The sequence below is a fragment of the Patagioenas fasciata genome, chromosome 3, assembly GCF_037038585.1.
Source record: "Patagioenas fasciata isolate bPatFas1 chromosome 3, bPatFas1.hap1, whole genome shotgun sequence".
NCBI lineage: Eukaryota > Metazoa > Chordata > Aves > Columbiformes > Columbidae > Patagioenas > Patagioenas fasciata.
In genome coordinates, this window is record NC_092522.1 from 118,756,022 (window position 1) to 118,784,021 (window position 28,000).

The 28,000-nt window shown below is 42.7% G+C and overlaps 1 protein-coding gene across 2 annotated transcripts; it reads left to right on the top strand.

Moving 5' to 3' along the window:
- The first annotated feature begins 494 nt into the window (after positions 1 to 494).
- Positions 495 to 27,997, top strand: LOC136100187 (patched domain-containing protein 4). Of its 2 annotated transcripts, none has more exons than XM_065835056.2 (2): positions 495 to 1,298; positions 26,936 to 27,997. In XM_065835056.2, exons 1-2 carry the CDS (start codon positions 699 to 701, stop codon positions 27,434 to 27,436), a joined length of 1,101 nt encoding a protein of 366 aa, XP_065691128.2. In that variant the 5' UTR covers positions 495 to 698; the 3' UTR covers positions 27,437 to 27,997. The 2 variants fall into 2 exon arrangements, with proteins under 2 accessions (XP_065691128.2, XP_065691129.2); XM_065835057.2 differs by having other exon boundaries at positions 495 to 1,124.
- The last annotated feature ends 3 nt before the right edge of the window (positions 27,998 to 28,000 follow it).

Below are 28,000 nucleotides of genomic sequence, written 5' to 3' on the forward strand. Positions count from 1 at the left end.
AGGTCGGAGGATGCTGCTGCTGTGAGAAAGCGCTTCCCAAAGTCTCCGGACAAAGCTCTCCGCTCCTTCGGCACCGGCAGGGAGCGGGGGAGTCCAGCGTGCGCCCACGGCTGCGACCGGGAGTGGGGAAGGGGGGGGCGCGAGGGAGGGGCACGATGGGGTCGGTGGGATGTTAAAATGCAGCATCATCCTCCCGCCCCGGCAAATTCCCCGTGTGTGTGTGTGTGTAGAGGGTGGAGGGAGGATAGCGAGCAGCGGTGCTTTGCAGGGAAGGGGATGGGGGGGGCGGCTGCTGGCGTTGGCTGCACCGCCCCGGAGAAGCGGTGCCCGCCGCGGGGCTGCGCGGAGCGGCCGCGGGCGCCCAGCGGGCACTGCAGAGCCGGCAGCGCTCCCGGTGCAACGCCTGAGCCTCGCCGGAGAAAGGGGGGCACTCGGACGGGGGGGAGGCGGCAGTGAGGGGGGAGGAGAGAAAAGCGGGGGGGGGGGGAAGAGAGAGAGAAAAAAAAAGGCAAGGACCCCCCCTTCTCCTCCCTCCTCTGCCCGGTCCCTTCCACCCCCGGCACACACACACACACACCCCATTGATCAATATTTGGCTGTCTTGCTGCAACTTGCTGCAGTCTTTTAAAGGAGTAGTAGAGAGAGAGGGAGAGAGAAAGGGAAACTGACAGGAAGGGGTAAGGAGCTACACATGTCACATGTGCTTTCTAAGACGGCCAGGAGCATCTGCAGGCTGGATCTGGTGGAGGATGCTGCGGCAGGTGATACACAGAGGGCTCCAGTCGTTTTTCTACAAGCTGGGTTTATTCGTGAGCAGGCATCCGGTGTTTTTCCTGACTGTGCCCGCAGTCCTGACCATCATCTTCGGCTTCAGCCTGCTCAACCGCTTCCAGCCTGACACTGACCTGGAGAGCCTGGTAGCCCCCAGCCACAGCCTGGCCAAGATCGAGAGGAGCTTAGCCAGCAGCCTTTTCTCCCTCGATCAATCCAAAAGCCAGCTGTATTCGGACTTGCACACCCCGGGGAGGTATGGCAGGGTGATTCTCCTCTCCAAACCCGGAGGCAATATTTTGCATCAGGCTGATGTGATCCTGCAGATCCACCGAGCCGTGCTGGAAATGAAGGTGAACTACAAAGGCTATAATTATACTTTTTCCCATCTGTGTGTGTTGAGAAATCAGGATAAGAAATGCGTGCTGGATGATATTATTTCAGTGCTAGAGGATCTGAGGCAGGCTGCCCTCTCCAATAAGACAACAGCCAGGGTGCAAGTGAGCTATCCCAACACTAAATTGAAGGTATGCTCTTACTGCATGCTTTTGCCAATTAAAGAGGCAGCACTTCATTTCTTGTCCTAAACAGCAAAGAGAAATATAATCATATCTATCTCTATATATTTAAATGTATGTGTTCTGGGCTTTCCTCGGGAAGCAGTTGAAACTGGTGCCTTGCAATTGTTCTGTAGGAGGAGGGAGGGTGGGGGGACTGTACACTAACGCACCAGGAGAAGCAGGGAGTGGAGAACAGCCTTGGGACTGGGAGACCTTGCTATGCCTGGAAGGGTTAATCCATCGGGAAAAAGGGACAAGAGGTCGGTGAGGGGTTGAGAGCTGGGTTTTGCTGTCACCTTTTCTACCTCTACTGCTGTGGTGGGATAATTTATCCTTAATATGGCCAGAAAAGGCTTTCCTAAAATGCACAGTGAGCTCCTGTATCTCCCTGCCTCTGTGAGTGCCATAGGAGCAGTAGGAGGTTTGGGCCAGAAGTGATTTCAAGTGTCCTGCCTTCTTTTCTTTACCTGCATACAAAGAAGGGGAAGGGAGGTGGAATTTTTTCTCTCTGTGTGAAAATAATTAACTCTGTGGCTGATGGATGGGCTGGAGTTTTGGGACAGATCTCATCAGCTAGAGGCTTCCAGCAAAGGGGGAACAAGGTAAAAGGTGAAAGAAGTTTAAGTCCTTCCGATAGAAAGAATGAATAACTTGGCATAAATGATCTTGGGAATATTTCCCTGGCATACAGGCACCCATATGCTTTCCCTCTCACCTGGAGCAGTCCAGTTCACCAGGACTAACCTGCTGTGAGCAAATAAGGTGCAAAGTTTGCAGGTGGCTGCTCAGAGAAGTTTCTGTGAACTACAGTATATCTGCATGCTCCCCCAGGCATTGCACCAGGGACAGGATTTATTTAATAGAGTGTAACAAACTCCCCAGCACACCAGTTACTCATGGCTCGGGTCATAAGGAAGAGGATGTGGTCCTTCTTGTAAACCAGAGAGGATCTTCAGGGTTACCTGTCCCCCTTTTATTCAAAGAGATCCTCAGGGATGAGGAAGATAGTGCTTTCGTAAGCACTTGCCAGATTCTGAAATTATTGTTTGTTTCTTACTGTTCAATTTACCAGGAAAAAAAAAAAAAAAAAAAAGAGTAAAGCAAATTCATGCCCCGAAAACTGAAACAGGGACATTGGTTTTATTAGGGTTTTGGTTTTTTTCTTCAGTAAAAGGGCCAGGACAGTTGGGATTTGGTTCCATTCCCCTAGATGTTACAGCAATTGTTTTGTGCAGAGTTGTGGCTGTTTGAGTTGCATGTGTGGAAACGAAAAGGTGTCCTTGCTGCTGCTGCTAAATCCCGAGTTCAAAGAGTGCTCAGAAACATGAGTTATTCTGGATTAAATATCCTTGAAAAAAAAATTATCTTTAAGTTCACCATGAAGACAATCCTCCTATTGCAGAATTAAAGTGCTTTCTTTTCATTTTGCTTATTTTTAAAGTGAAGATCAAGCTAGTTTGGTGGAGAACACTGATAATCTAGACTAACATCGTTATGAACCAGCTCTATGCAGAAACAGTCATTCCACTCTCTCAATCCAGATTTTCTTATGTAGAGGAACCTGAAGTGAGCTTGGCAAAACTAGGATGGGGTCACTTGCAATGTGTTTTCTTTCTAGGAGAGCGCCTACAGCTTCTTCTTTTTTAAAGATAAAAAGAAAGGAAAAAAAGAACATGGTCTGAATTAGCAGTTTATTGGAATAGAGGTGATTGGTAGATAATTAACACAAAGACTTTCCCAAAACCTTGGTGTCTGACTCCAAATAGCACCCCTACGCCTTCAGTCCCCAAGAAGTTGTTGTATATCATCCTCGGGATAAAGGAATAAATACCCTTAAGCATCTAGGTTTAAAGTCGGGGAGAGCAGGCAGATATCTACCCACTCCTCAGTGAAGGGAGGTAAAGCCACCAAAATCTGTGACTGCTCTTTAGAGAAAAGCTAACGATTGCAGCCCGTTTCTGTGGATAAGGAAAGTCCCTGGTGCTGCTGAGAAAAAGAAACACACTTTGCCATGGTGTTTCTTTTTCTGGTACAGTAAGGACTCTGTTGCAGGACCATAGTCAGCCCTTAACCTGGGACCAGCTTTCAGCTATGGCATGTCCTCAGAGACTCACTTCCTCTGGTCTTTTTGGCTGCAGCTGCTGGGAATAAATTACTGCTTTGAATAGGTTAATTTGTTAGGCAAGCTTCCTCTCTGTCATCTCTGTTATCCCATCTACCAAACTACAAGGTTAGGAAGTTGTGGGTGAACATCTCTTTCGCTACTTCAAGTCATAGCTAAAATATTTATTTAATCAAGGCTCCCAGACTATTTACTGACCTCCCTCTCTCTGCATCTCTGAGCACAGGCTGTAGAAGTCAGGGCTTGTGCTGCTTGTTTTGGGGTGTCTAGAAGTGTTTAACTAGAAATGTAACAGTGGATCAGGCTCTGGATGTTCAGCAAAGGGAACAACCCCTGTGCTTGTAGCTATGAAGTTTTTAATATCGTTTTGCTTGAGTCGTGATGTGAAAGAGAAGTTGTGGATGGACCGCATGGGAATGCAAAAAAGAGGGCCAAACCTACCTGCCCTTATTCAGTGCGGAACAGCGTTCATTACACTCATGGGTCCATATCCTTGGGAGCTTTGTCAGATAAACTTTCCCGCACCATAAGGACCCACCAGGATCTGATAGTACACATTACTTGGTTAATACTGGTAGATTTTGCTCTGTCTTGTTCATTTAATAACGTCCTCAGATTGAACAAAATTCTTCTAAGAACAATATGGTGGGTTTACAAACTGTGAAGGTGTCCCAATTGTGTTAGCGTGCAGCTGGAATGGGTCAAGTGCCGACCTGTACTGGTTTGGGAACCACAATCACAATGTTGAGCTGTTTCAACCACCTCTCCTGCTCTATCTGGGAGCTGCAAAAACAACTCGTAGATTGTTTTTCTGATTTTGTTTTTTCTCTCAAGCCTTGTGTGCACCTCTCACTTTGTCCCTCTTCCTGTCTCCTACTGGAGCCCAAATCGATTTGTTTCTCCCAGGTGAGGATGACTGGAAGCTGGCTCTGGGTGACCTCTTGCCAGGTGTCTCACAGGAGCTTTGTGGGAGCCATATGAGCAAGTTTCAGCAAACTGTTCTGGGTTTGAAACAGCTGTTATTGGGCTGCAAGATCTAATGAAACTTCTTTAGCTTTTCTTAAGAAAATCTGGCCGTGAAGGGTAACGATTGGTTAACTGTTACTTGCTGTAGTGTTGAAAGACCTTATATCCTTGAACACATTTGTCTTCATTGCCCCCTGTGAGTCGGGAACTCTTGGTCTCTCCTTTCACCAGAGGAGTAGAGAGATGACACTTACATCCAGCATGCAGACTGCAGTGTGGTTTCAAACGACTGGGTTTAAAATCCACTCTGACAACACTGGAGTCATTGTAGGCAAGTTTACTCTTCTGAAAGGCCAGGTGAACCAGGTTGTACAAAGCTGTCTCCTCACATTGCTTTGGGAACACTCTGTAGCCCGTTCACAGTCACTGCTATGCTACGCTGCAGTCTGCAGCCCAGCCAGAAGAGTCACTTGCCCAAGGTCATGCAGACAGATCATGGTGGAGCAGGAAAACAAAGCTGGATGTATGAAGTCTTGATGAAGACTTTTGAGACATGTCCTGGAGCAAGGCTGCTTGTGCTTCCCAGCTCGTGGCACAAAACAGATGTTCCTGTCCTTGGGGTCTGGATTGTGCCCTAACCACACAGACTTTCAAGTGTACACTAAGCTCTGACCCTAGGTCATCAAACTGTTAAATTGCAAGTTTTAACAAATCCTAGCATCATTTTTGTAAATTAAAGGTTCCAGGGTAGTGCCTGGGCATGGTTTGGGAGTTAGCATGCGAAAAGGGTGCATTCCTAGTTGGTGTATCTACTTCATTCTGGGGATCGGTGTATCTTCTTGGTTATGTTGTGACCTGGCTGCCCCCAGGGCCAGAATATGGTGCGAGGCACATTTTATTGGTTGGTGTAGACAGAATTATTGATTACATGGGGATTACTTCTTGTGTACTATCAGATGTGAGGAAAGAGATTGACTTATGACCCTGATTGTCCAATAATCCCAAAAAATTTGCTGTCTTTATCAGGAAAAAAAATTTTAAAAAATCACTACAAAGAATGAAAATTATTTCTGAGCACAGTAGTTATCCAGAGGAAAAAAAAAAAAGAAAGCATTTTTTTCAGGTATTCCATCTTTATTCTTTCTTTTCGTGTTTATTTGCTAGTTTGTCAGAGAAAGCATAACTTAGAAATTATCTCTCTGAGATAAGAATGAATATGACAATTGCTGGTTGAAAGGAGCCTTTGTAAGCAGGTTGCTTTTTGTAAATCTGCCTTCAATTAATTATCAGTCATTTATGAACAGTAGGCTAAACAGCAGCCAGTAAAACAGATGTCTCTATTACCGTGTTTGTGATAAGCACATGAGCTGGATATTGAATCCTTTATTGCTTAAGTGGAAAAGTTACTTGCTTTCACTTAGCAGCTTGAAATCTGTAATCGCAGACTTGCCACTGGCCAGATTCTCAATTTTTCTCACGCTGACAGCTGTACTTTTAAGTAAGTCTTTCTCTGCTTGCATTTGTGGAGTCTTTCCCACTGTTTTAAGATTAATTCTTTTTTACGTGACCCTGAGGCACCAACCACCTCCATGGGACAGACAGAATATAAAACCAAAGCCCACCTACATCAAAGCAGATATCTGCATATCAATAATATCCACTAACTGATTATTCCTTCAATAAAGTCAGTTCGCGTATAAGATTACTCTGACTCCAAGTACCAGACGCTTCCTCAGAGGCAATGTGGCTCTGTACGTATTTGTGATACCACCCATCTCAATCGGAGCCTGTGGCTCAGGATCCTATGAAGTGCTCTGTGGCTGACAAAAGTTGCTGAGTCAAAGCAAAATAATGATAAATGAGAAGGGAGAAGATCAGAAGAGGAAGGATGGAGGCTGCAGGTACTTTTCATCTCATCCTCTCAGGATTGGGCAGGAGTAGCTGCTCAGTAGCATGAAAGCAAGACAGAAAGTGTTTGAAGGCAAATAGCCTCTTCCGGCTGACAGGCTGGGAAACTTATTTAAAGAAAAAAAAAAAAGACCCTCTTGCTCTTCCAGCTGTGTTTCCATACTGTTTGACAGGACTAGGAAGGGCTCCTTACCCACCTCACCTAGAGGGGCTGGCGCAGCTGGTATCTGCAGTGGGTGAGCTGTGCCCTTGCTGGGAGGTGTCCCTGCAGCTATCAGCTCTTGAGGACATATCAGACAGCCTGCCTGCTTCTCATGGGCAAGAAATCAAACATTTCCTTGCATTTTTAGGAAAATTCTCCACTCCTTCCTCTGCTTAGCACATTAGGAACAGTTTCTTTCTCAGCTCTGCTAGACCAGATGTTAAGACAACCCTCTTGCCCAAGAGGGAGGGGAGACTATGAACCCTGACTATATCAAGGACATGCAACAAGGTTAACCTGTACCAGGACAAGCTGCCCCCGTATAAACAAAGAGCAGAAAGACAACAGAAACCTATAAAAGCAAGGACGGGGTTTAGGGCGTTCTTTTTGCATTGCTGTTCTTCAGTTATGAACTCAAGTTTCCTTGCCTCTGGGGTGAATTCTACCTTCACTCCACTGGGGCTGTAGGTGAGAGGTTGGTTGGGTGTGAAGCTCATTCTTTCCCATCAAGCAGTTGATAGCAGTGGCCCTGCAGAAGACTACAAAGAAAATATTATCCATTGACCTCTGAGATGACCTTGGTCAGCTGCTTCATGCCTTTCCCTCACAGCTATTCCAGTCTTCAGTTTTGTCAGTGCTTGCAGGGAGACATGGCCTTTTATGCAGTGCCAGGCCTTCTGGAGACCTTGCCGTGATGTGAATAATAATAAAGAAGCAATTGGAAGTTTGTTTGGGTAGAGAGAAAAGGAAGATGCAATTGCCAGCCCCTTCAGTTAGTAACAACTGCTCATCACTGTGGATCTGGGATGCATGTCAACCACTTACCAAAGGTAGAAAGTGCAGTAACACTTTACTGTCTTCCTACAATATCTACTTCTCTGTAGACAGAAAAAAATGATTTATTTCCTTTACTAATTTTTCAGCTAACTCTTTGCAGTGTTTCTATGCTGACACAACATCTTTTAATCTCAACCATCCCTATGCCTTTCCAAAATGTCTTTGAAGCCCCTTACTGTACTGACTGTGTAAGCTATTGGAGGGCTCTGGGTTTACAATGTATGGGTATTCTCACTATCTGTAACAAGGTATTCAGAAACTGCCATGCTAACAAGGCAAGAGAACACAACTGACAAGCCTTAATAAAGAAGATTTGTCATCTTCCCAGCCAGAGAAAGATGCTTGAAAGGAGAGGAAAGAAGAAGAGAGGAGATCTTTAAACCAACGCTAAAAGATTAAATATGTGTTCTGCAGTAGAAGTGGGAGGAAGTTTGTAAGGAGAAAATTAGACTAATAAATATGTTTTAAAAAGTTCCCAAATTATTCAGTGTCGGTGTGCATATTACATGTACGTCTTTCTTAGTTGGTTAACAATGATGTAGATAAGGTTGTGCTAGACATTTTGAAAACAGTAATCTAAGAACAGCAGTCTTTCAATACCAGTCTTTCAATACATTAAGAGATAAAAGACCCCTATGCAGAGCTCTGGACAGTTGTTATTACAGAAGTCACGGTGAAATAACCTGCTGAATGGTTTTCTAAGAGGAGGGAATTGAGTTATTACAATCATGATCTCACATTTCAACAGAAAGCTTTTCATTTATGCAGACCGCACAACCCTTGCACACTCCTAGTGCAAACAGTGAGACATGCTGTGCGTGACCAGGACTTGAGCTGAAAGAAGCTTTAAATACTGATGAAACAAAGTCTTCAACAACGTAGAAAAGCAAGTGCTGTGTCTAGTGGAGAGGAGAAGGCAATGGGAGGCAGAAAGGGCAAGCTGTAAATTCTTTTATACCTCTATTTCTTACTACATTTGTCCTGTTCTCTGTCTTCCTACCTACTAAGGTGCAAGATGTTCATGTGGAGAACAGATAGCAAAGGAAGTTCTTGTTGGTGGGGCTGTGAAGCATCCTACAAAGGGAAGGAGCAGTGCAGAGATGATCATGTGCAGTGGCACATGTCGTTGCCCCAGCCCTGTATTCACTGGGTGTGAATTAGTCTCACTTTTACAGTGATTAGGCTACTTGGGAGCAGCAGCTTTGAGTTAAGTGCTTGGAGATCTTTGATGATCCTAGCAAGTGTGATCTGGTGGCAGTGGGAGGATTTCCAGCTTAAAATAATGACTGTGGAAAACTGGGAATAGTTTGTTAGTGGGCAGCTCTGGTATGGCAAAGAGATTTTTCTGCAGCTTTTTTCTTTTCCTTAACCCCGCTCACATGTTGACAGGTAGCTCTTGCACAATGTCAGTTCTGCTTGCCCAGCAGCAGCTGAGACATCAGACAGCCATCATCCCACAGCCCTGAGTTGGCCAGATCAGGTTTTCTCCCTCATTCTGACACCAAACCTGCCTTCCCCCAATCCACTCTTGCTGGCAAACTGGTATTGCAGCCAGGGAGCTGCTGGGAGGATCACACATTGTGAGACTGGCATGTCACTACCCAGCTAATATTGCAGCAAGGTTTTGGTCTGATAATGATCTATAACTAAGGTGAGAAAAGTCAGTCAGAACCACAGCTGTACAACATTTCCTTAATACATATGACAGTAAATGTTTTGGCATCTCCCAGAGAAATTTTTCATTAAAAATACAAATTTTACAAGCCCTAAAGCCTGTTTTGCCTACCTGTTCTGTGCCTTTGAAGGCAATGCCACATTGCAGAGACTTAAAGTATAATGCAGCCCATATCCCAGGGTATGTAAATTTGCATTAAAGATCAAGTTCCTAATAGGCCAGACAGCAACAATTAATTTCTTGTGCCGTTGACACCTGGGAGGTGTCATTGAATACCTCCACACCTGAACACCTAACCTTTTGCTCTTGCAATATATAAGGAACATAAACATCACCTATAGGACCAAGTTAGATACCCAAAAGAGACAGAAAACTTGCCCTTGCATAAGGCAGGGTCCTGCTTTTTTTACACCTTGCATAATTGTTTCTACCAGCATTACACTAGTGTTGTCAGTCTGATGGGGGGGTGCTATTCTTACCACATACATGGTGTGTTTTTGCACATGTCAACAGCTTCTTAGAGGGTGCTACGATTCAGAGGAAGCCATGGAGGGCTTTGTTGCTTCTGTGCTAAGTCACTTATTTACCTGTGCTAAATCACATTATTATCTGTGCTGCAGGTAGGGTGGGCAGATAAAATTTCAGCTGAATCTTTTTCTGTCAGAAATTACAGTATTCCTGAAATCAAAGGCATCTGTGCAACAATGTCTGCGTCACCCTTAGTTTTTGTCTCGGAGGAAGAAAGAGTGGGTACCCATTTGACATGGCCCTAACGAAATCCGTCTGTTTTTCTGTGTTGAAATGGTTCTTTGAAAGTATTCTTTCAAAAGTATTTTGCTCTCACATTATACTATAGATTAGAAAATGAAGGAGAAATTTAAAAAGTAACTTTAAAAGGAAATGTTTTCCCATATTGAAACTTTGGGGAAGGAGGGGTCACTCTGGTTTGAAAATAGCTGAGAAATGAAGCGACCCCACCAGCCCGGCTTGGCGGGAGGACACACCCCAGTCCCTGTGGACACGAAAGTGTCCCCAACAGGCTCTTGTTAATGTCATTTTTCACTGGAGACTGATGCACTGTATTGATGGGCCAAATGATCTTCGCTTCCGGTTTTCCAAGCAGGTTTAGTTTGTAAAACTATTTACAGTTCTTTAAGAAGAAAGATGCTGTTAACAGTACTTCATTATGCAACACAATCTCTTGTTTGATGGGGCCTGTCACTTAACTATAAATCACCCTTTTCCTAACCATTTTCCAGGATGGTTTCTTAGAGTAGATTTTGATTCATTAACTAAACACATTAACAAATTCAGTGCTGTGCAGATGCAACATGGAAAAATTCATGTGCGTTTTTCTCCTTAAAATCCACACTTCAGTTTGCTGATTTTCTGGATTCCTGTTACACGCAGAATTTTGGATAAACATGATAAAGCAAATTCTCTTCAGAAGTGGCTGGAAAGTATGGTAATAGATGCTCTACCAGTGGTATCTCTTTGTTAGCTAACATTATTTTTTCTGTCCATAACTGATTTTCTACCTGCATGTAAAAAATACTGGTCACCCAGTTGATGTAAAACAGATTTATCATTGTTAATTGCCCAGAAAGTTGAGACACCAGCAGAGAAACTTGAATGTTTCTGAACATTTACAAATGTCTCTTTTCACAGGCTTCAAGATTAGCACAAGTATTAGGCTTTAGGTGTACACCCAAAAATAAATTTCACAAGCTTGACAAGGTTAAGAGCTCCCCTGCTCTCATTAAGTATTTAATGATGTTACATTTTTGAGAAGAATTTGATTTTAAATAAAATGTGTTTGGTTTGGTTTTTCTTCTGATATAAGAATAAAACTTCCATTCTTATAACTTTTACCATCTTCTTGCCTCTTGTGTAAGATTTTGAAGCTGGGAGAAAGGAGAGGACATCCTTGAAGAAAAAAAATGTGTTATATAAATGCCAAATACTGTAATTGCATTTTTTCAGTGGTCTTTTCATCAGAATATTCACCTCAAAAAGAAAGTTAAAGCAGGTCATTTGTCACTACTTAACAGATCTGAACAATACTTCTTTAGGAATGATTCTGATAGTTTTTCTGTGTGGAAAACCCAATTACTCTTTGAAGTAGTAAAAATGACAAGGAAAAATAAAAGCAAAATAGGACATTTTTTCACTTCCTTTACAGTAGCTAAATAAAAGGTAACCAGGATAGAGAACAGCCCAGAATGAAACTCAAAGAAACTCAAGTGCATCCTGAAATGATAGTGCCAGTTTGAACTGGGTCTTTCCTGCAGTCTTTTCATGAGGATACTGTGGACAGAAAGGACGTTTCCAATGCTGCTTTGTGAAGGAGCAGTTTGGGGTGTCAGATGGTGATTTTGGTGCAGGACCACGTATTCAAGAATTCATATTCTGCTGCAACTCAGATCTTTCTCTCCCTTGCATTGATTTTCCTGTCATAAAGGAGTGCTGTGGTGGAGCTGGAGAAATTCAGTCGAAGGGCTGTTGGTGTTTTATGAGCAATCTCATCTCTTTTCTGTGTAACATCAAGAGGTCAAAGACGTAAATATTTATAAGGTCAGTCTAGCCCATTCCCTGGCCTGTGCAGGATTACAAGGAAATCCTAATATAAAAATTAATTTGATTGGCTTGGATTGGAAATAAGTCATGTGGATTGGAAGCTGGCTGAAGGACTGTAAACGAAGAATCATGATAAATGACAATGTAACAAGTTTATGGAAGGTATCTTGCAGGGTATCCGGAGAATTTGTGTTAGGTTTGGTCTCATCTAACATCTCTATTAATTATCAGGAAGTAGAATTGAATTGCACAGGAATAAAATTCACAGATAATATTAGATGAGGAGGAGATGTCAGCAATACCTGACTGAGAGAATTTACACAGATGGAACCAGAGCAGTTAGAAACCCAAACAGAAAACTAAAAAAACATTTCTGAAGAGTTTTGGTTGCATTCTGGTCCCCAAGGGGCAATCTAAGGTCCTTCTTTGAAACATATTCCTGGGAGCTGAGTTTTGCAAATGTCAAATTGAAGATGCAGTGTTTAAATTACAGAACCAAGGTCAAAGACAAATTTGCTGTTAAAGTTGGGATTTTGCAACCGCCAAAGAAAGGGCACTTAGTTTTGTTTCTGACTCTGATACTGCTTTGCAAGTACGGACATTTTGCTATTCGGTGTTGTCCTTCATTCTTCACCTTCTTGCAGATCAAGTTCCGCAGGACAAAGAGAGCTCCATATGTTGAGTTTGAACGGTGCTTTGGAGGCTGTAGATGATGTGTTAAATAATCAGTGAAGCCTTGATAGATTGTTACTTTGCTTTGGTACTTTTGTGATCTTTCTAGAGTGGAATCAGTCTTCTTCTGGAGTTGTGTCCTGACTGTGTGGATTTTGGATGGGCTAACCTTGAAGTTGTTTTGCCATATTGTGCGTCATCTGATTGTTCCCCAGCACTTCAAATTTAACTAGCCTCATATGCCTAAAGTCACAAATTGGCTCAATTTTGTCCCTGTTTAATTTTGTCATTCTTTAATTCTGATTGTGCCAGGGAAAAGTTCTTGTAGCAGACAGTCTTAAAGCTCGAATAAGAATAAAAAATATTCAGCTGGATCATTTATAGTATTTTCTGTCCAACTTGAGTGTGATGGCAGACCAAATCAGGAACAGGCTGCTGATGTTTGTGAAATGGATTGTGGAGCCAGGCCATTTCTTCTCATCTTCTTAACAAATGTCCACAATGTCAGGCCATTTGCTGCAGCAGATGGTACCTGGTCTGGTCTGCAGAGCCAGGTTGTGACCCTGCCCTGCCACAGAGGGCCCGTGATGTAGACGTTTGTGGGTGTTCATGCAGAAAGTCATGATGGTAAAATCCAAAAACGACCAAAGATGGGATGTCTTTTTCTAATTTGAACTCTTTCACGTTTGGCATCTAATCTAGACTGGCCCCAATGTGCAATCAGAGGAGAGAAGGGTGAACCTCCAGAAGCAATGCATTTCACTTTTTCTAAACAACTGCATTAGATGGGAATGAATTAATCCCTCAGAGACATCATGGGCAAGAGAAAGAATGTTCGGATTATGCACTCACCTTTCAATTGGTTAAAATTAGGTGACCTGAATCTCACCATACTTTCGTTTCAAATTGCCAAAGCAAAAAAAAGTCTATGACATTTTCATAAGCATGGGAATATGCTACTTTTAAAGATCTTTATAGCAAGACCTTACGTCCGATGAAGTGCTTCTGAATAACCTAGGGTATAATCTGCGTTTGCACTGACATCAGAAAAAACTTCCCAGAATAATTTCATGGGGAAAATCACAGTTTCTTCTCAAGCTCATTGCAGTTTTGCCTCACACCAAATCTTTGGCAACGTTTTGAAAGATTCTTTTTGGAAATTATTATCAGACTGTTGCAATAGAACTAAAATACATTAATCTGAGGAATTAAATGGGATTAAATGCCATCCTCCTGCAAAACAGATTGTCAGATATGAGCACTTTTCTGCAGCAGGGAGACTAAAATTTTGCAGAGTAAGTGCAAAACAAATGCTGAGGTTCTATCATCCAGAAGTGCTTTACCATCTGATTACTCTTTGGTTTATTTTATCAGAATTTTCCCCTAAATATTTATTTGTTTGAAATCCAAAGATACCTAGATACCACAATGTCCCAGCATCTGCAGCACTTTTGTTTTAAAATTAGAAGGCAAATCCTTTCTGTTCTACCAGAGCCAAAACCTTTCCAGACAGGTTATACTAACATGAATTGAAAAATCACTTTGCATTCCAGGGGACTTTGAACAGCCTTTAGAAAACCACGAAAACCAAAGAACACCACCACCAGCACCAAAACCCCATGTATTGCATTAAAGTAGCTGTAAAATGTCTATCTGGGGAAAAAAGTTTTGGTGTCTTTCAGGGAAACATCTCAGATAAGCTAAAAGGTGGTGGTTGTTGTCATTATTGCTATTGTTATTGTTTGCAATGAATATACTATATTTCTTCAGAAGTACTTATACACAGTAACTAAATATTCATTTTATTTGGTATCTTGAAATCATTCTTAGTAATAGCACCACATTAACATGTACATCTAAGAACACATATAGCCTATATTTAAACATTTCAATGAAAGTGTTTAAATTAAGGTTTGGGACATTGCAGACATTAGAAGGATTAAAAACCCAAAGAATTAAATTCAGTCCATTTAAGATCAGAATTGCCCCCTAGGGCTGCCCTGTTTTTCTCTTCTTCTTGATCAGGCAGCCTGGGAGTCCTGGCATTTCTAACCTGGTAAGTCTGGTTAGGCGGGGCCTCAGAGTCTAAAGCCTGACTTTTCATGTTTTGAGTCCTGTTCTGGCTGGAGAGGCACATCCAAATCAGAAACTCTACTTGAAGTTAATAGGGACCGTGTACTCGCACAAAAGTACAAATACTCAGCTGTGAAATACAGCCACCTTGGGGATGAAGCCATTGAGGTGTTGCACAGCTGACACCACCACTGGACTATGGGCTTTGAGCACAGGAATTAAAGAAATCCTGAGCCAGCTGGCAACAAGGAGGGGATTAAATCTTTTTTTGTTGTTTTTTTCTTTTTTTCCTACCCATTGAGTTTGTATGAACCTGAATTAGTTTTCCGATCCAGTTCACCGCATGCTACAGGAGCTGCGGTTCCCCAAGCTTGACAGGGAGGAGGTGCAGGCTCAGGAAGGAGAGGGAAGGGGCTCCTCTTTTGGCAACATCGCCAGTTCGTACTCTGAAGTACAAAGACTAATGAAACTCCAGCATCAGATGGGAAGAGCTTTGGAGCATGGGAAGCTTCTCTAGCTGTATGTGCACAGCATTTTGCACAGTGGGGTCCTGGGCGATGCCCAAACCTCACTGGTGACCAGTGATAATGATCTGAACTGAGACCTCTGCATCTGCTGTACCTCATAGAATCATAGAATCAGAATGATGGGATGTCCTGAGTTGGAAGAGACCCACAAGGATCATTGACTCCAGCTCCTGTCCCTGCAGATAACCCCAGAGTTCATACCATGTGTCTGAGGGTGTTGTCCAATTACTTCTTGAACACTGTCAGGCTTGGGACCATGACACCTCCCTGGGGAGCCTGTTCCAGTGCTTCAGTACCCTCTGGGTGAAGAACCATTTCCTAATGTCCAACCTAATCCTCCCCAGCACATCTTCCTGCCATTCCCTCCAGTCCTGTCACTGGACCTCATGTGGGTCCTCCCAGACCACAGCACAAAGGCTCCATCAAGATGAATTGCTCCCAGCATGTGGAGCTTGATCAGTGACAGTTGTTAGCAGCTCCTGCAAGCTCTCGATTAAGGCTTTGGGCTGGTGTAGAATTTTCAGGTTTCCGTACGTTGTTATTTAGCACTTGTTTTTCATTGCAAATGTGCTGTGTGCCATCTGAGACAGCACGAGACACCCTCTCCCATAGAGTACGGCTTAAAAAAATAAAGCTGGCCCTCATTATGTCAGCAAACCTCCAGTGTGAGAGCTCTCCAACGATAGGAGGCAATGAGAAGCCCAAAGTGGAGAGGACGCCATGAGCTTTACTTTTTCGATTTGAATAAGAATTAAAGAAAATCTGTTAGAGAATTACATGTCATCACCTTCATCTCTATGGACTACTAAGAAAATCAGATTTGTGAAGGACACATGATACAAGGTAATCTTGAGAGAGATTTTCCAAATATAAAAACTACCTGCACATGTGGGTGCGAAAAATCTCTTTGAATGTACTGATTTCGAAAGTACCTTCAGATCCACAACCCCAGCTTCAGTTATATTTTAATGCATAAATACAAGCCTACTTAAATGCTTCATTTCCACTCCCCCTTTCTAGATTCTGGTCCAAAGTTATGATTAAAGAAAAGGAAATACATTTGAAACCAGACATTTTTTTGGCTCTCTCCAGCTAATGATTGGCCAAACTCATTAAAAAACTGTGTGTGCTGGAGGAGAGGGGGGGATGGTTCGGGGTAAAGAAATTGTTTCACGATGCCAAGTTTGAGATTTAAAAGAACAAAAAAAAAACCAAAAAAAACCCCACGCAACCATACACACACACACAAAAGAAAACTCATTAATTATTTCTTAAAAAGAAAGACTTTCTACCTGGAAGTGTTAAGTGTCCTTAACTGTAGTCGCTCCGCACAGCGCCTTGTTAAGTTCCTGAACAGAACTTGGAGTAAGAGAATAGCACAACTTTGCATTCAAAGGCTGGGCTTAGTCAAACTTACAAACTTCGTATCTGGAATTTGACCTCAAAACCATGTTAACCCCCAAATCTTGCCACATTCATGCTTGGCTCTGATTCTTCATTATTTCTTTACTTCTTGCCTTTGATAAAACATTATCATAGACTTTCAGTACTTTGGCTGCTGGTCCCCAGAGAAACCAGGAAGAGCAGAGACAAGAGAAAATTAAAAAGATGTTTGCCAACATGAAACAGTTTAAAAAGAAAAAAACACCTTTTTCTGTGTCATTATTGAAACTTCAAATTGTAAGAGCTTAAATGATTCCTGTGGATTTACTTTAACTTCTCACTTCCTATTCTCTGCTGTTTATTTTTTAACATTTCCTTTAGATGGAGTAATAAAACCAGGCAAATCCAATTCCTTTTACTTCCTGGCAGGTTTTCTTCCTATTTCTTGTGTGTGTATTGGACTTCAAGTGGTGTAGGGAAAACAATTAGAAGAGATACGCAGTGGGATGCACACAAAGCGAGAAGGCCTACAAAACTGTCAGTGAAGATGTGTGACGGCTTTTTAGGATGCTCTTTTAGGGACAATTATTGGATGCAACTCTCGTCTTCCCAAAACCCTTCAGCTTGGTCAAATGAAGTGTGCAGTGGAGCTTTGCAAACAGTGTTGTGCCTTTTTGCTTGTCTAGATATGGAAAGCAGACAAGAAAGGGAGTTTTCTTGATTTTTTAGTGTTTTCTGCTGTCTTTTTTTTTTTTTTTTTACTTTAGGAATTATGTTCTTCTTTAGACTATATCTCTATAGACTTGAAAAAGATTAGACCTTCGTAAGAGACAGAAAGCATTCTGGTGGAATATTATCCTGCTTACTCCCATTTGGAGAAAGAAATTACCCTCTTGAAATAGCAGAATTCTCTTGGATGTCACTATGGCACAAGATGGCTTTATTTCATTAATCTTGCTTACTCTTTGTTGCCAATTTTATTTTTGTTGCCAATTCTTGCATTTGGGGGAAGGAACTTCATTAGAAATTGGACAGCTGCATTCTTTCTCCCCCTTCCCAGGAGCCCATTTCACTTTTTTTTTTTTGTTAAAGAGCTGGAAAATCCATGATAACTATGGAACTCTCAAAGGCATCTTCTAGTCATGCTATGGAGGACACTATCTTGGTGTGTCATGCTTTAGAAATGCACAGAGACTGAAAATTGTGCTAGATAGACCATTAGCCTGCACTGAGAAAGCATTTCTTATCTTCTTGCTCTCTTTATAATTGTCTTCCTTTCCTTTGAACATTTTTTGACACTGAGTTTGAGCTGTGGATGAAACGATGGAGTATTCTTTAATATAAAATATTCATATTATAGATTCCTAGACTTTACCAAATATGAAAGATGATAAAAGTGTTCTTCACACACATGCCTGCATATGTGAGTGTTAAATTCTATATATCCAAATATTGGTGTTTTCTGAATGTCCCTGGAGGCACTGCAGCTTCCTTAGTCATTCATTCCGATATTTCTCCTTGGCAAAACAAAATCCTTTGAAATGAACAATAACTGCACTAGAGAAACAAACTCAGCTTTTGTTTAATTGGACCTGGGTATTCTTCATGGCTTAGCAACTGGCAGAGACCTAGATGTTCATGGAATCGTAGAATAGTTTGGGTTGGAAGGCACCTTCAAAGCTCACCCAGTCCAAGCCCTGCCATGAGCAGGGACACCTTCACCCAGCTCAGATTGCTCAGAGCCCTGTCCAGCCTGGCCTGGGGTGTCTCCAGTGATGGGCATCTACCACCTCTCTGGGCAAACCAATGTGGTCCCAGTTTGCACAGGTAGACCACAACTGTACCATGTAATACAGGAGCTTGGGTTTCCCCTCCTAAAGCCAAGTGACACCTCCTTGCAAAAGTCTGTCATAAAGCAGGGTTTCAAAATATTAAACATATGAATGTTGTCCTGCTTGGTAAAGAAACATGGAGGTCTTGGAGTAGAAAAACAGTTTTGGGGGAAATTATCACACGTCAGAGCAAAGCTCCTGGATAGATGAATCAACCCACTGTGTTAGAAATCGAACTGCAAACAGTGCAGGCAAGAGGATGCAGCCAAATATCTGCAGTAATCAGGGCATGGTCCTGTGCATGGTGAGAGGAAGTGACTGACCTGTAAACCGAATCCCTGTTTCTTTCCAGGGCAGAAACAGAGCTGGAGTTATTCATGCCAGCCATTCCCTCTTTCCCCATCTCTCACCCTTTGCATGTTGCTCTGTTACACTGGGGAGACCCCCAGAGCTGGGGATGGGGCTTGAACCCTCCTGCACTGTACAAGTCCCTGAACAGATGCCTAGGGCAGCACAGTTTGGCCATGCAGGGCTTGCAAACCAGGTGCCCAAGAGGAGATAGACACGAGCAGGAAGAAAAAACATGTGCTACCCAACCTGAATTGTGACTTCTGGGGTCAAAATGCTTTCCTGTTCTCCTGTTGGAGTGGGGGATCAGTTTAGGGTATCTAAACCCAGCTCTGAGTTACTGCGTCTCTGCTCAATGCTACTGTGTGGCCTGGGTCACCATGGGGAGGTGGGAAGGAGGGAGGCTGGAGAGGGTTGCGGAGGCAGCTGAAGCAGGGAGTGCAGTGCAGGGCTGAGCTTCTCTGCTGTCACTGGCACGACAGCACAGGGCATGGGAGACACAGCCCTGCTGTTTGCTGGAGGATGTCGGAGAAACTTTGTTTCCACTTGCATTCTCCTATCCTGTCTCTGGGTGATCAGGGTGCAATGAGAACTGCTGCTCCATTACCCCTCACCCTGTGTTTTCTCCTCCTTGCCTCCTCCTTTCGCACACCTCCAGTCACTATAGGGCACTACACTCCATAACCCCACTTTTATTTCACATTCACAACAAACTCCACTTTTTTGCATCACTGACCACTTTCTTGCTACATAAATTCCCCACAAAGCACACATCCCACTTGTTTATTTTGTCCACAGCCATCCCTCAGACAGGAACCCTTTCATGGATGGGCAAAGGAAACTGTGCTGGTCCCCAGTGATTATTTCTACATCGTCCTTCATCCTGGAGGATTTAGGGGCTACATGCAGTCTGACTTTTTTCTCTGTGATACCAGGGAAGCTCCACGGGCAGGGACAGGCAGTGAAAAGCAGAGGGCTGAGCCCAAGGTGACTTAAGGGATTTGATTCTGGACAAGGCAGAGCACAAACTCAAAGGACAGTATAAAGTGAGGAGGGAACTGTGGCTCTGTGCCTGCTGAAAACAAAAGGACAGGAGTATTTTAAGACCTGCCCTGGTAGATTTACACAGCCAGGCTTACCTACAACTTGAGAGGTCCTGCTGACACGAATCTCCTGTGAAAAATGAACGGACGCCACCAACAGCAAGTTTCACTGAGCCACCCACTGCAGGACTTCCTCTCCTGCCATCTCACCAGCCTCACCAGTCCCCAGGCCACTGGGCACTCAAAGCCATCTGCACCCTTCACCCTTGGATCCATCTTGTAAGGTTGGGGTACGGCCACCAATTCATCTGTTGCCCCTCTACTCTGTAGTCCTGCATCTAGATCTGAAGCCCTCAGAAAGACATGGACCTGTTGGAGCAGGTCAAGAGAAGGGCTACAAAAATGGTCAGAGGGATAGAGTACCAGGTTGAGAGAGCAGAGGTTGTTCAGCCTGGAGAAGAGCAGGCTCCAGGGAGACTTTATTGTGGCCTTTCAGTACTTAAAAGGGACCGATAAAAAAGATGGGGACAGATGTTTTAGCAGTGCCTATTACAATAGAACAAAGACTAATGGTTTTAAACTAAAAGGAGGGAGATTCAGGCCAGACATGAAGAAGAAATTTTTTACAATGAGGGTGGTGAAACACTGGCCCAGGTTGCCCAGAGAGGTGGTGGATGCCCCATCCCTGGAGACATCCCAGGCCAGGCTGGACGGGGCTCTCAGCAACTTGATCTGGGTGAAGATGTCCCTTCTCATGGCAGGGGTTGGACTGGATGACCTTTGAAGCTCCCTTCCAACCCAAACTATTCTATGACTCTATGATCTCCCAGCAATACCCTTCCCCACACTGGGAATGTGTGTAATTGCAGGTACTCAGCAGCTTCAAGGATACCATTGTGTCCTTGGATGCCCAGATGCAGTTCAAGACAGCTGAGGACAAAGCTGTGCTGGGAATGAACTGGGCAATAAATCCATTCCTCTTTTCCCAGAAGAACTGGGTTGGGATCTGATATGGACTGAATGGGAATCTGACCTTGACAGTGAAGGAGTCAGCTGAGCAATGAAGAGCTTAAGATAGAACAAAGAAGGTTTGAAAAGAATGTAAAGGTGAAATACAGTCCAGTGTAAAGCTGAAATATAGTCTAGGTGGGAAGGTTTGCTGTGGAGTGAGCTGGTCTGCAAGGGTTTATCTTGTACTTTTATTCCTGAGGGATGTGCAGGGGAGGCAAAGGTGGAGAAGCAGCCTTTTTTTGCTTTCTATCTCTGGCCTTCCCCTCTTTAGACAGCTGAAAACCTGGTGGGGTGATACTGAAGGAGCAAAGTGGGAAGGACCATTCAGAAATGCAGTGTGTCCAGCACCAGAAGCTCCTCCACACAGAAGAGGTCTGCAGTTGCAATCACACTCTGCTATTGCACCCTTATGAATTCCTCCATAATTTGATTTACTTGGAAGGAATAGATCTGTGTTAGGAACACTCCTCTTACTCTCATTGCTCCTAGAGGATATAATTCTCTTGAAATACCTTTCTCTTGATCTTGTCTCTTTTCAAATTCTCTGATCAAAAACTAGAAACCCAAAACAATAAGAGTCTGGGCTTCAGCGTGATATCAAACTCATTAGAAAGAGATGCCAGACAGTTCTGGTTGAATTTGGGGTGTTCTGGGTACACATCTGCACCAAAAAATTACACCAGCAATCCTTGATTTCCCTGAAAGGAGGTCAAGGTCTGTATGGTAGTAAACATGCAGGATGTGTCTGTGAAGGGGCAAATATGAGCCAGGGATAACAAGACAGGTCAGCTAATTTTGTGTTTGCTTCTGCCACTGAGGATGAGTTAATATCTCCTGACTTTTTTCACCTAACAAAGAGAAGATCGAGCCTTAAGTTATCCTGTGACTCTGCTGTAAACGGAGAGAATCAGGCAACTGCAGAGCGAAAGTCTGGCTTTTACCTATACTTGGGGATGGGGAGGATCATCCTTTGGCTGTGCCTGACTCTTCCTAGTGACTATAAAACAAATTTGCTTGACCAGTTGGTAAGTTGAACTTCAGCATTGCCAGATAGCTGGAAATAACTGAATTGCTCTCTTTGCAGCAGAGACCTAAAGGATTATTTCCTGGATAATTTCTCATGACCACTTTCATACATTTTATTTTTACTGAGTGAACAGATCTCATGGTCATTGTTGTGTCCCTGTTCACAGCCAGACAAGGTGTATTTTTAGCTCTAATGTGATACCCTCAGAGTTCACTGGCCCTGGACTTTCTCTTCATCAGTCAGCTGTACAAAATAGCTGCACAGGGACAAGCACAGCAAGCAGTCTGATGGGTGTGCAAAAGCATCTACACAGCTCTGAGGGTAGGAAAACTACTGCATTGACGTAAATCAGCATTACATGCGACCGTTTGAAACGGATGTTTGAGGATCTGTTGATAATCAGTGCCTGTGTAATAAGGATCAACTGGTATGAGGATAACTATGCTAGAGACAGGGACAGAGAAATCAGTTCAGTTGTGGAGGAAAAAATCTCCTTCCAAAGTTTTACAGTGAGCTAGAGGGAGGTAAAAGCAACCAAATATATCAAACCTAAAATAACATATTGAAGAAAGGGGATTTTTGTGCTATTTTACCTTGAAAACTTTAAGTGAACTAAAGCAACTGACCTCATTCTAACTTCTCTGGATTTTAGTCTAATACTTTCTATGACCTAGGTTTGGTAGAGTTGGAATGTCCTTATCATGAGGAGAAACAACTAGATTGATCTCATTAGAATGTTTATCACACAATATCTTTCAGCAGACATTCCTGGTTGCCCTCTGTTGAACATTTTTAAGCTTTTAAGATAAAACAGAGTTTAACCAGGATTGGATGCTTTATCCTGACTTTTCTAGAATGTAGCTTGATGATTATCCATCACTCCAGTTAATAAGAGGTAACAGTTAAAGAAAAATAAAAACAGAGATCAATTTGCTGGCAAAGGTTCTGCAAATGTATTTGAAAGAGAGCAATCTGGCAGTAGGGTACAGGGGCTCCCCTTGTTGCCAGGGATCTGAAATGACTTTTGGTCCTCTCAGCAGCCTTAACCTCCACTGAGCAGGGTGCTGTGAAGGCAGTAGACATGCCAAATCAAAAATGCATTAAACCCTCTGTTTTTCCTATGAAAGGGAAGTCAGCGGAGGCTGATGCCATTCAAAGCAGGGACAAGGAGGTGATCTGCCCAGGGCTGGGGTGGCAGCAGGCAGTGACCACATGGGACCCGGGGATGGCGGTCAGGATTTCAGCAGCCGCACTGAAAGTATTAAGGAAACCAAAAAGTTCCTATGTAATTTAATAGTAAAGGAGTATTGTTAACATCCCTTTGGGCTGCATACAGGGAGGATCTATGCCTGTGTTAGCACCAGCAAAAGGTATTTATCTCAGTAGAAACAGCTGGTTTTATTTAACCTGAGAGGTCCTGCACTCACCTCTGAAGTAAGCCAAATATACCCGTGCCATTTACACATCTTTTTAGAATATTAAGGATCCAAGCATCCTTGACAGACAAGTTGCTAGCCTGAGATATGGTAGGGATTTATTCTGCATCCATCCATTCACTATTAATGATTTTTACTGTTGAATGGTATGTGCGAGGCCAGGTCTGCATAAACGCAGGTGGCACAATTTAACAGTATACATCAAAGCAAAAATATTTTTCTTGTCTTCTGTTTAAGATCAAATATCACATGCCTCAGCAAGTGATCTATGTGATCTATATTTCATGCCATTTTTAAAGATGATCAGGTCTGGAGAGAGTCAACTGCCATCAGAATGGATTATGGCCCTTTTTGTCCTCTGGGAGAATAGACACTGTGAAGTTTTCACTAGATATTAAAAGAAAAAAAAAAAAAAAGAGAGAGAGAAAGACACATAGACACAACCTGTGAATCTGAAATTTAGGTTCCTGCCACACTAGTGATCTTGCTAAAGACAGTTACCATCTTGTGTTGTAGGAGCTCTGGAAACACACAGGTGTAAAATGTTGTATGACCAATAAGTATTGTTATTCTATTTTTGAATTTGCTTTTCTGCATGTAGGATTAGAGAATAGCAACATATGCAGGTAAAATGTGCAAGGGATCTGTAGTCTGAGACATGCAACTATTGTTATGAAATTAAAAATGGCATCGTGTAGGCATACACCAGGAACAACACAATAATTAACAGCAGAAAGTGGGTGTTTTTTCACTGAAGAACTAGGTAGAACAAGGAACCTTGTTCAAAACCTGCCTGGTCTTCAGGCCTCATTTCTACAAGTCACTGTGTCTTCCTTTTGTTTCAGAAACCTTAGGCTTAGCCCAGGATCTGAACCATCCATGTCTCTTTCTTTCATCAAGATGGTCCTGTAGGACAACAGAGAACTTGAGATGGTGAATAACTCCCCTCAAGTGCCTATGAGACACCAGGAGGTAGTTAGGCCCCTGGTTTGGAGGCCTCTAGGAAATGTTTGGAAGCATATTTGGCAGCATTGGGTCTTCATTTTCCCACACTTCAGTCTCCACCTGTAAAATTGGATGAAAGGCAGTATTTTTCCTCATCTTTCTTCTGTCTTACTTGCTGAGATTGTTACCATGGCTGTGAGCTTTGCTTAGCACAACAGAACCTGTATCTCACTTGAAGCATTTGGCCAAGCCAACATGTGAGCTGTATTAGAAAAGGGCCTCATTTTCCCAAATGCCCTGGTGACAGGTTCATGTTTGCATGCTATAAAAGCAGCAAAGGCAAAACCCTTGCGTAAATAGGACGCAATCTGCCTTTGGAAGGGAAGGGATGGACAAAATGACCTCAAAGCAATTCAGCATCTCTGATTTCCTCAATTCCATCTGAAAGCTTGCTCTTTATTTTGCTGACATATGAACTGGGTGCTCTATTGTACATCAGTGTAACAAATAGCCGTTATCTTCTGTTTCATGGGAGATACGGTGGAACATGATTTATTTGTGCCTACTCTGTTGCCTCTTTTGAAATATTGCCGTTGTTCAGTGCACCTTACGCAGAGGAAGGCAGATGGTCATCGCAAAGTTTCCCATAACCTTGCAGCACAGTGAATCAATGAATCCTGAATTACAGTCCATTGTCTGAGTTTGGAGCTGTGCTGCTAAAGTATCCTGCAGTGGCTGAAAACCTTTGAATGTCAACACCGCATATATACGAAGAAAATATAACATTTCTCCCTAATATTTCAAAGCAGTGCCGAAGGGAATTTTTAACCACAAAGTTGCTTCTGATGTGAGCAGGGACTGCATTGCTCAAACCTTAATTATTGGACTGGAAATTTACCTTTTGTGAGTGTGTGATTGTTGGGTATGACACCTCCTTAGAAAAAAAAGAATAGAAATAATGAATTAAAGTAAGATTCTAACATGAAATTCTAGACACAAGGACTTTTTTGGAGCCCAAACTGCACCAGCTGTCCCACAGTACTGTCTCTGCTTATATGACATTTGCAATGAGGCTTCAGGTGATTTGAGAAACTAGCATTAAACTGCAAATCACCTTTTGTGTAGTTTGTGCCAGCATACCTTGCCAGAAGCCATTATTTCAATAGGAAATAACAACTGGGAATAGGGAAAAAATGAACTTCTGAAAAGCACTTTGTCACGTTCCTTGGGCCGTGGCAGGCAAATGCCGGAGATGGCGTGAGCTCCTGCCGTGAAAGCAGGCATAGGCAGAAATTTCCCAGTGAGAGGATTTCCTCCATTACATACCAGAGACAAGGCAAGAGGAATATATAAAACAATTTCAGCGTTGTCTCTCAATTTCTGATATTTATGTGCTCTATGAGTAGACATGCTGGAAGACATTTATGTTTCATAAAGCTGGGTACCTTGCTCCATTGATTTTTCCTTAGGATGGGAATCATTAAGGCAAACAGGTCTGGTAATTTCAGATGATGACCTGCGTGCAGCACAGGTGTTTCTAGAAGTGGTTCACGTCAAATGTTAAAGATGTTAAAAATGTCTCCCCCAAATGCTTCTGGCCTTTTGCAGATGATTGCTTCCATGCGTGTGTGTAGGGTAGAACATCACCCAAATTCAGACTGTCAATCAGCTCATTCCATAGCACATCTAGGCAAAGAGCATTATCTCACGTGAACTCATTGCTGCAAGATGTTTTCTGTATTAACTGGCTTGAGAATTTTATGCTTTTACTAAGTACAAGAGGAAAGATATCTGAAAACTTATAATCTAATTTACAGGAAAAAAAAAATTGAAACATTATGTGGTGTACAACAGACATTTAATCCCTGGGTTTAGAGTTTTTTGATCAAAGAGATTACTTATGCTAGAACATTTTTATTCAATCTACTTGAGTCTTCTTCCTCAGTTTGCAACTGGGTTTGATCTTCTAAATCCAATCAGGCTTCTCCTGTCTTGAAAGGGGTACATTGCAGTTATTCTAGAGAACTAGAATAACGAGCGGCTTAAAAGCAAGGACCTTCCTTACAGGACCTTTCTTAATAGACCTGTCTTCTGAAAAAAACAAATGAAACCAAACCAAACCAAACCACAAACCAAAACAAACGAACAAACCAAACCAACCAAACAAAAAACCACAACAAAACCAACCCACCACATCTAAATGGGACCAGATAACTCTACAGAAAAAAAAAAAAGAGTCTTGTAAATAGACACGGGCTGATCCTGAGTGCACCTGATATGTCCTTTACTGATTGTCATGGAGTTTTTTATGTTCTAGTATACACTGAAATAAGTGTGACCAGAGTATGGTTTTTATTCTTGAAATATATATAAAAAAACCTGGCTAAATTGAGGTATAAGATAGATTCTCTTCCTGTGCCACTCATACAAACCCATGAAATCTCAAATAAACCCTCCAAAAAGTATGATTTGAATTATACTTTTCTGGAGCCAGAGTAAGTGTTAAACTTTGTGGATACATCTACATTTACATCTGTGTACTGAGGAACCAGACTGTATATTTCCAACTTTTTAAAAGCATTTCCAAAGTGTCTGGAAATCATAAATCTTCCAGAAATTGATTCTTCGTCTCAAATATTTTTTAATTCAGTAATTGGAGATTTGTTGTTGTCTGTCACAGTTAAAATGTGGGGAAGTGACCCTCTCTTGTAGGGTGAGGAGCTTGCATGTTTCATTTTAGTTCTCAAACATCTGTGACCGCAATGAGTATCTGGGCAGTCCCTGAACTGCAGCATAGAACTGAAAATGATTCTATAATGAGTAAGGAACAGAGTTGTGGCAAGGAAAAGGGATGGGTCCCAAAGCCCACTGAAGTGAATGGTATGACTCCTGTTGACTGCAGTGGCCTTTGAGTTAGGTCTTGGCATGTCTGTGGAAGGAAGATGGAGTCATACAGTATCACTGTGATCACATCTTGCACAGGATAACCACATGCTCATCTTTTTTACTTTCCCTCCCAGGATGGCAGGAGCAGTTTTATTGGCCACCAGCTCGGAGGGGTCATGGAAGTACCAAACAGCAAGGACCAGAGAGTCAAATCAGCCAGAGCCATCCAAATCACTTACTACCTCCAAACGTATGGCTCTGTCACCCAGGACCTCATTGGGGAGAAGTGGGAGAGTGAATTCTGTAAACTGATGCACAAGATGCAGCTGGATCACCAAGATCTGCAGCTCTACTCACTAGCATCCTTTAGCCTCTGGAAGGACTTCCACCAGACCAGTCTCTTGGCCAGGGGCAAGATTTTGGTGAGCCTCATGCTGATTCTCCTGACTGCTACCCTCTCGAGCTCCATGAAGGACTGCCTGCGTAGCAAACCTTTCCTGGGACTCTTGGGAGTACTCACTATCTGTATTTCCAGTGTCACTGCGGCAGGGATATTTTTCATTACTGATGGAAAATATAACTCTACTCTGTTGGGAATCCCTTTCTTCGCTATGGGTAATTATTTATCTTCATAATAATAGGATTAACAGAGCTTAATGACAGGATTGTAAATTACATCTTGGGTTATAAAGTGCAGATTTTACCTTGAGTGAAACTCTAAGTTGTTTTTATCTTGTTAAATTGATCTGTGCCTTGCCAAAAAAAAAAAGGAAACAAAACAAAGCAGTAGCAACAATAAAGAGCAAATGACGTTGCTGGAATCTCAGCCAATATGAGAAAGGAGCAGTTTTATTGATCTCTGTTACAAAACGAAGGAGAAATTGTTATTGAAAACTAGTCAGCTCAGCAGAGAAAATGGATATGTGTTGACCTGACTTTGACGGGAGGTCAGTCAAAAGAATAAGTTAAAATAGGAGGGCTCTGAGGAAGGAAAGATTTTAGAATCCTTCTTGAGGAGAACTGCTCTTCCAGCTTTGTCTGAAAGGCAAAGGGGAATGGCTTGGTGTAAGAATAAGATTGATGGACTTTGTCTCAGAGAGGAGATTACTGTTGTGGTGTTTGCCAGGCTGTAAGCAAAGGACCCTGTCGGTATCTGTAGCACATAATCCCTTGGTTTGTGAAGTCCCAGATCAGCTGCA

Bases quoted from the DNA above. Each gene is read 5' to 3' on its own strand.
- LOC136100187 (XM_065835056.2), top strand. From the start codon at position 699: ATGTGCTTTCTAAGACGGCCAGGAGCATCTGCAGGCTGGATCTGGTGG. The intron at 1,299-26,935 runs GTATGCTCTTAC...TTTCCCTCCCAG, and splicing joins ATCCCAACACTAAATTGAAG to GATGGCAGGAGCAGTTTTAT.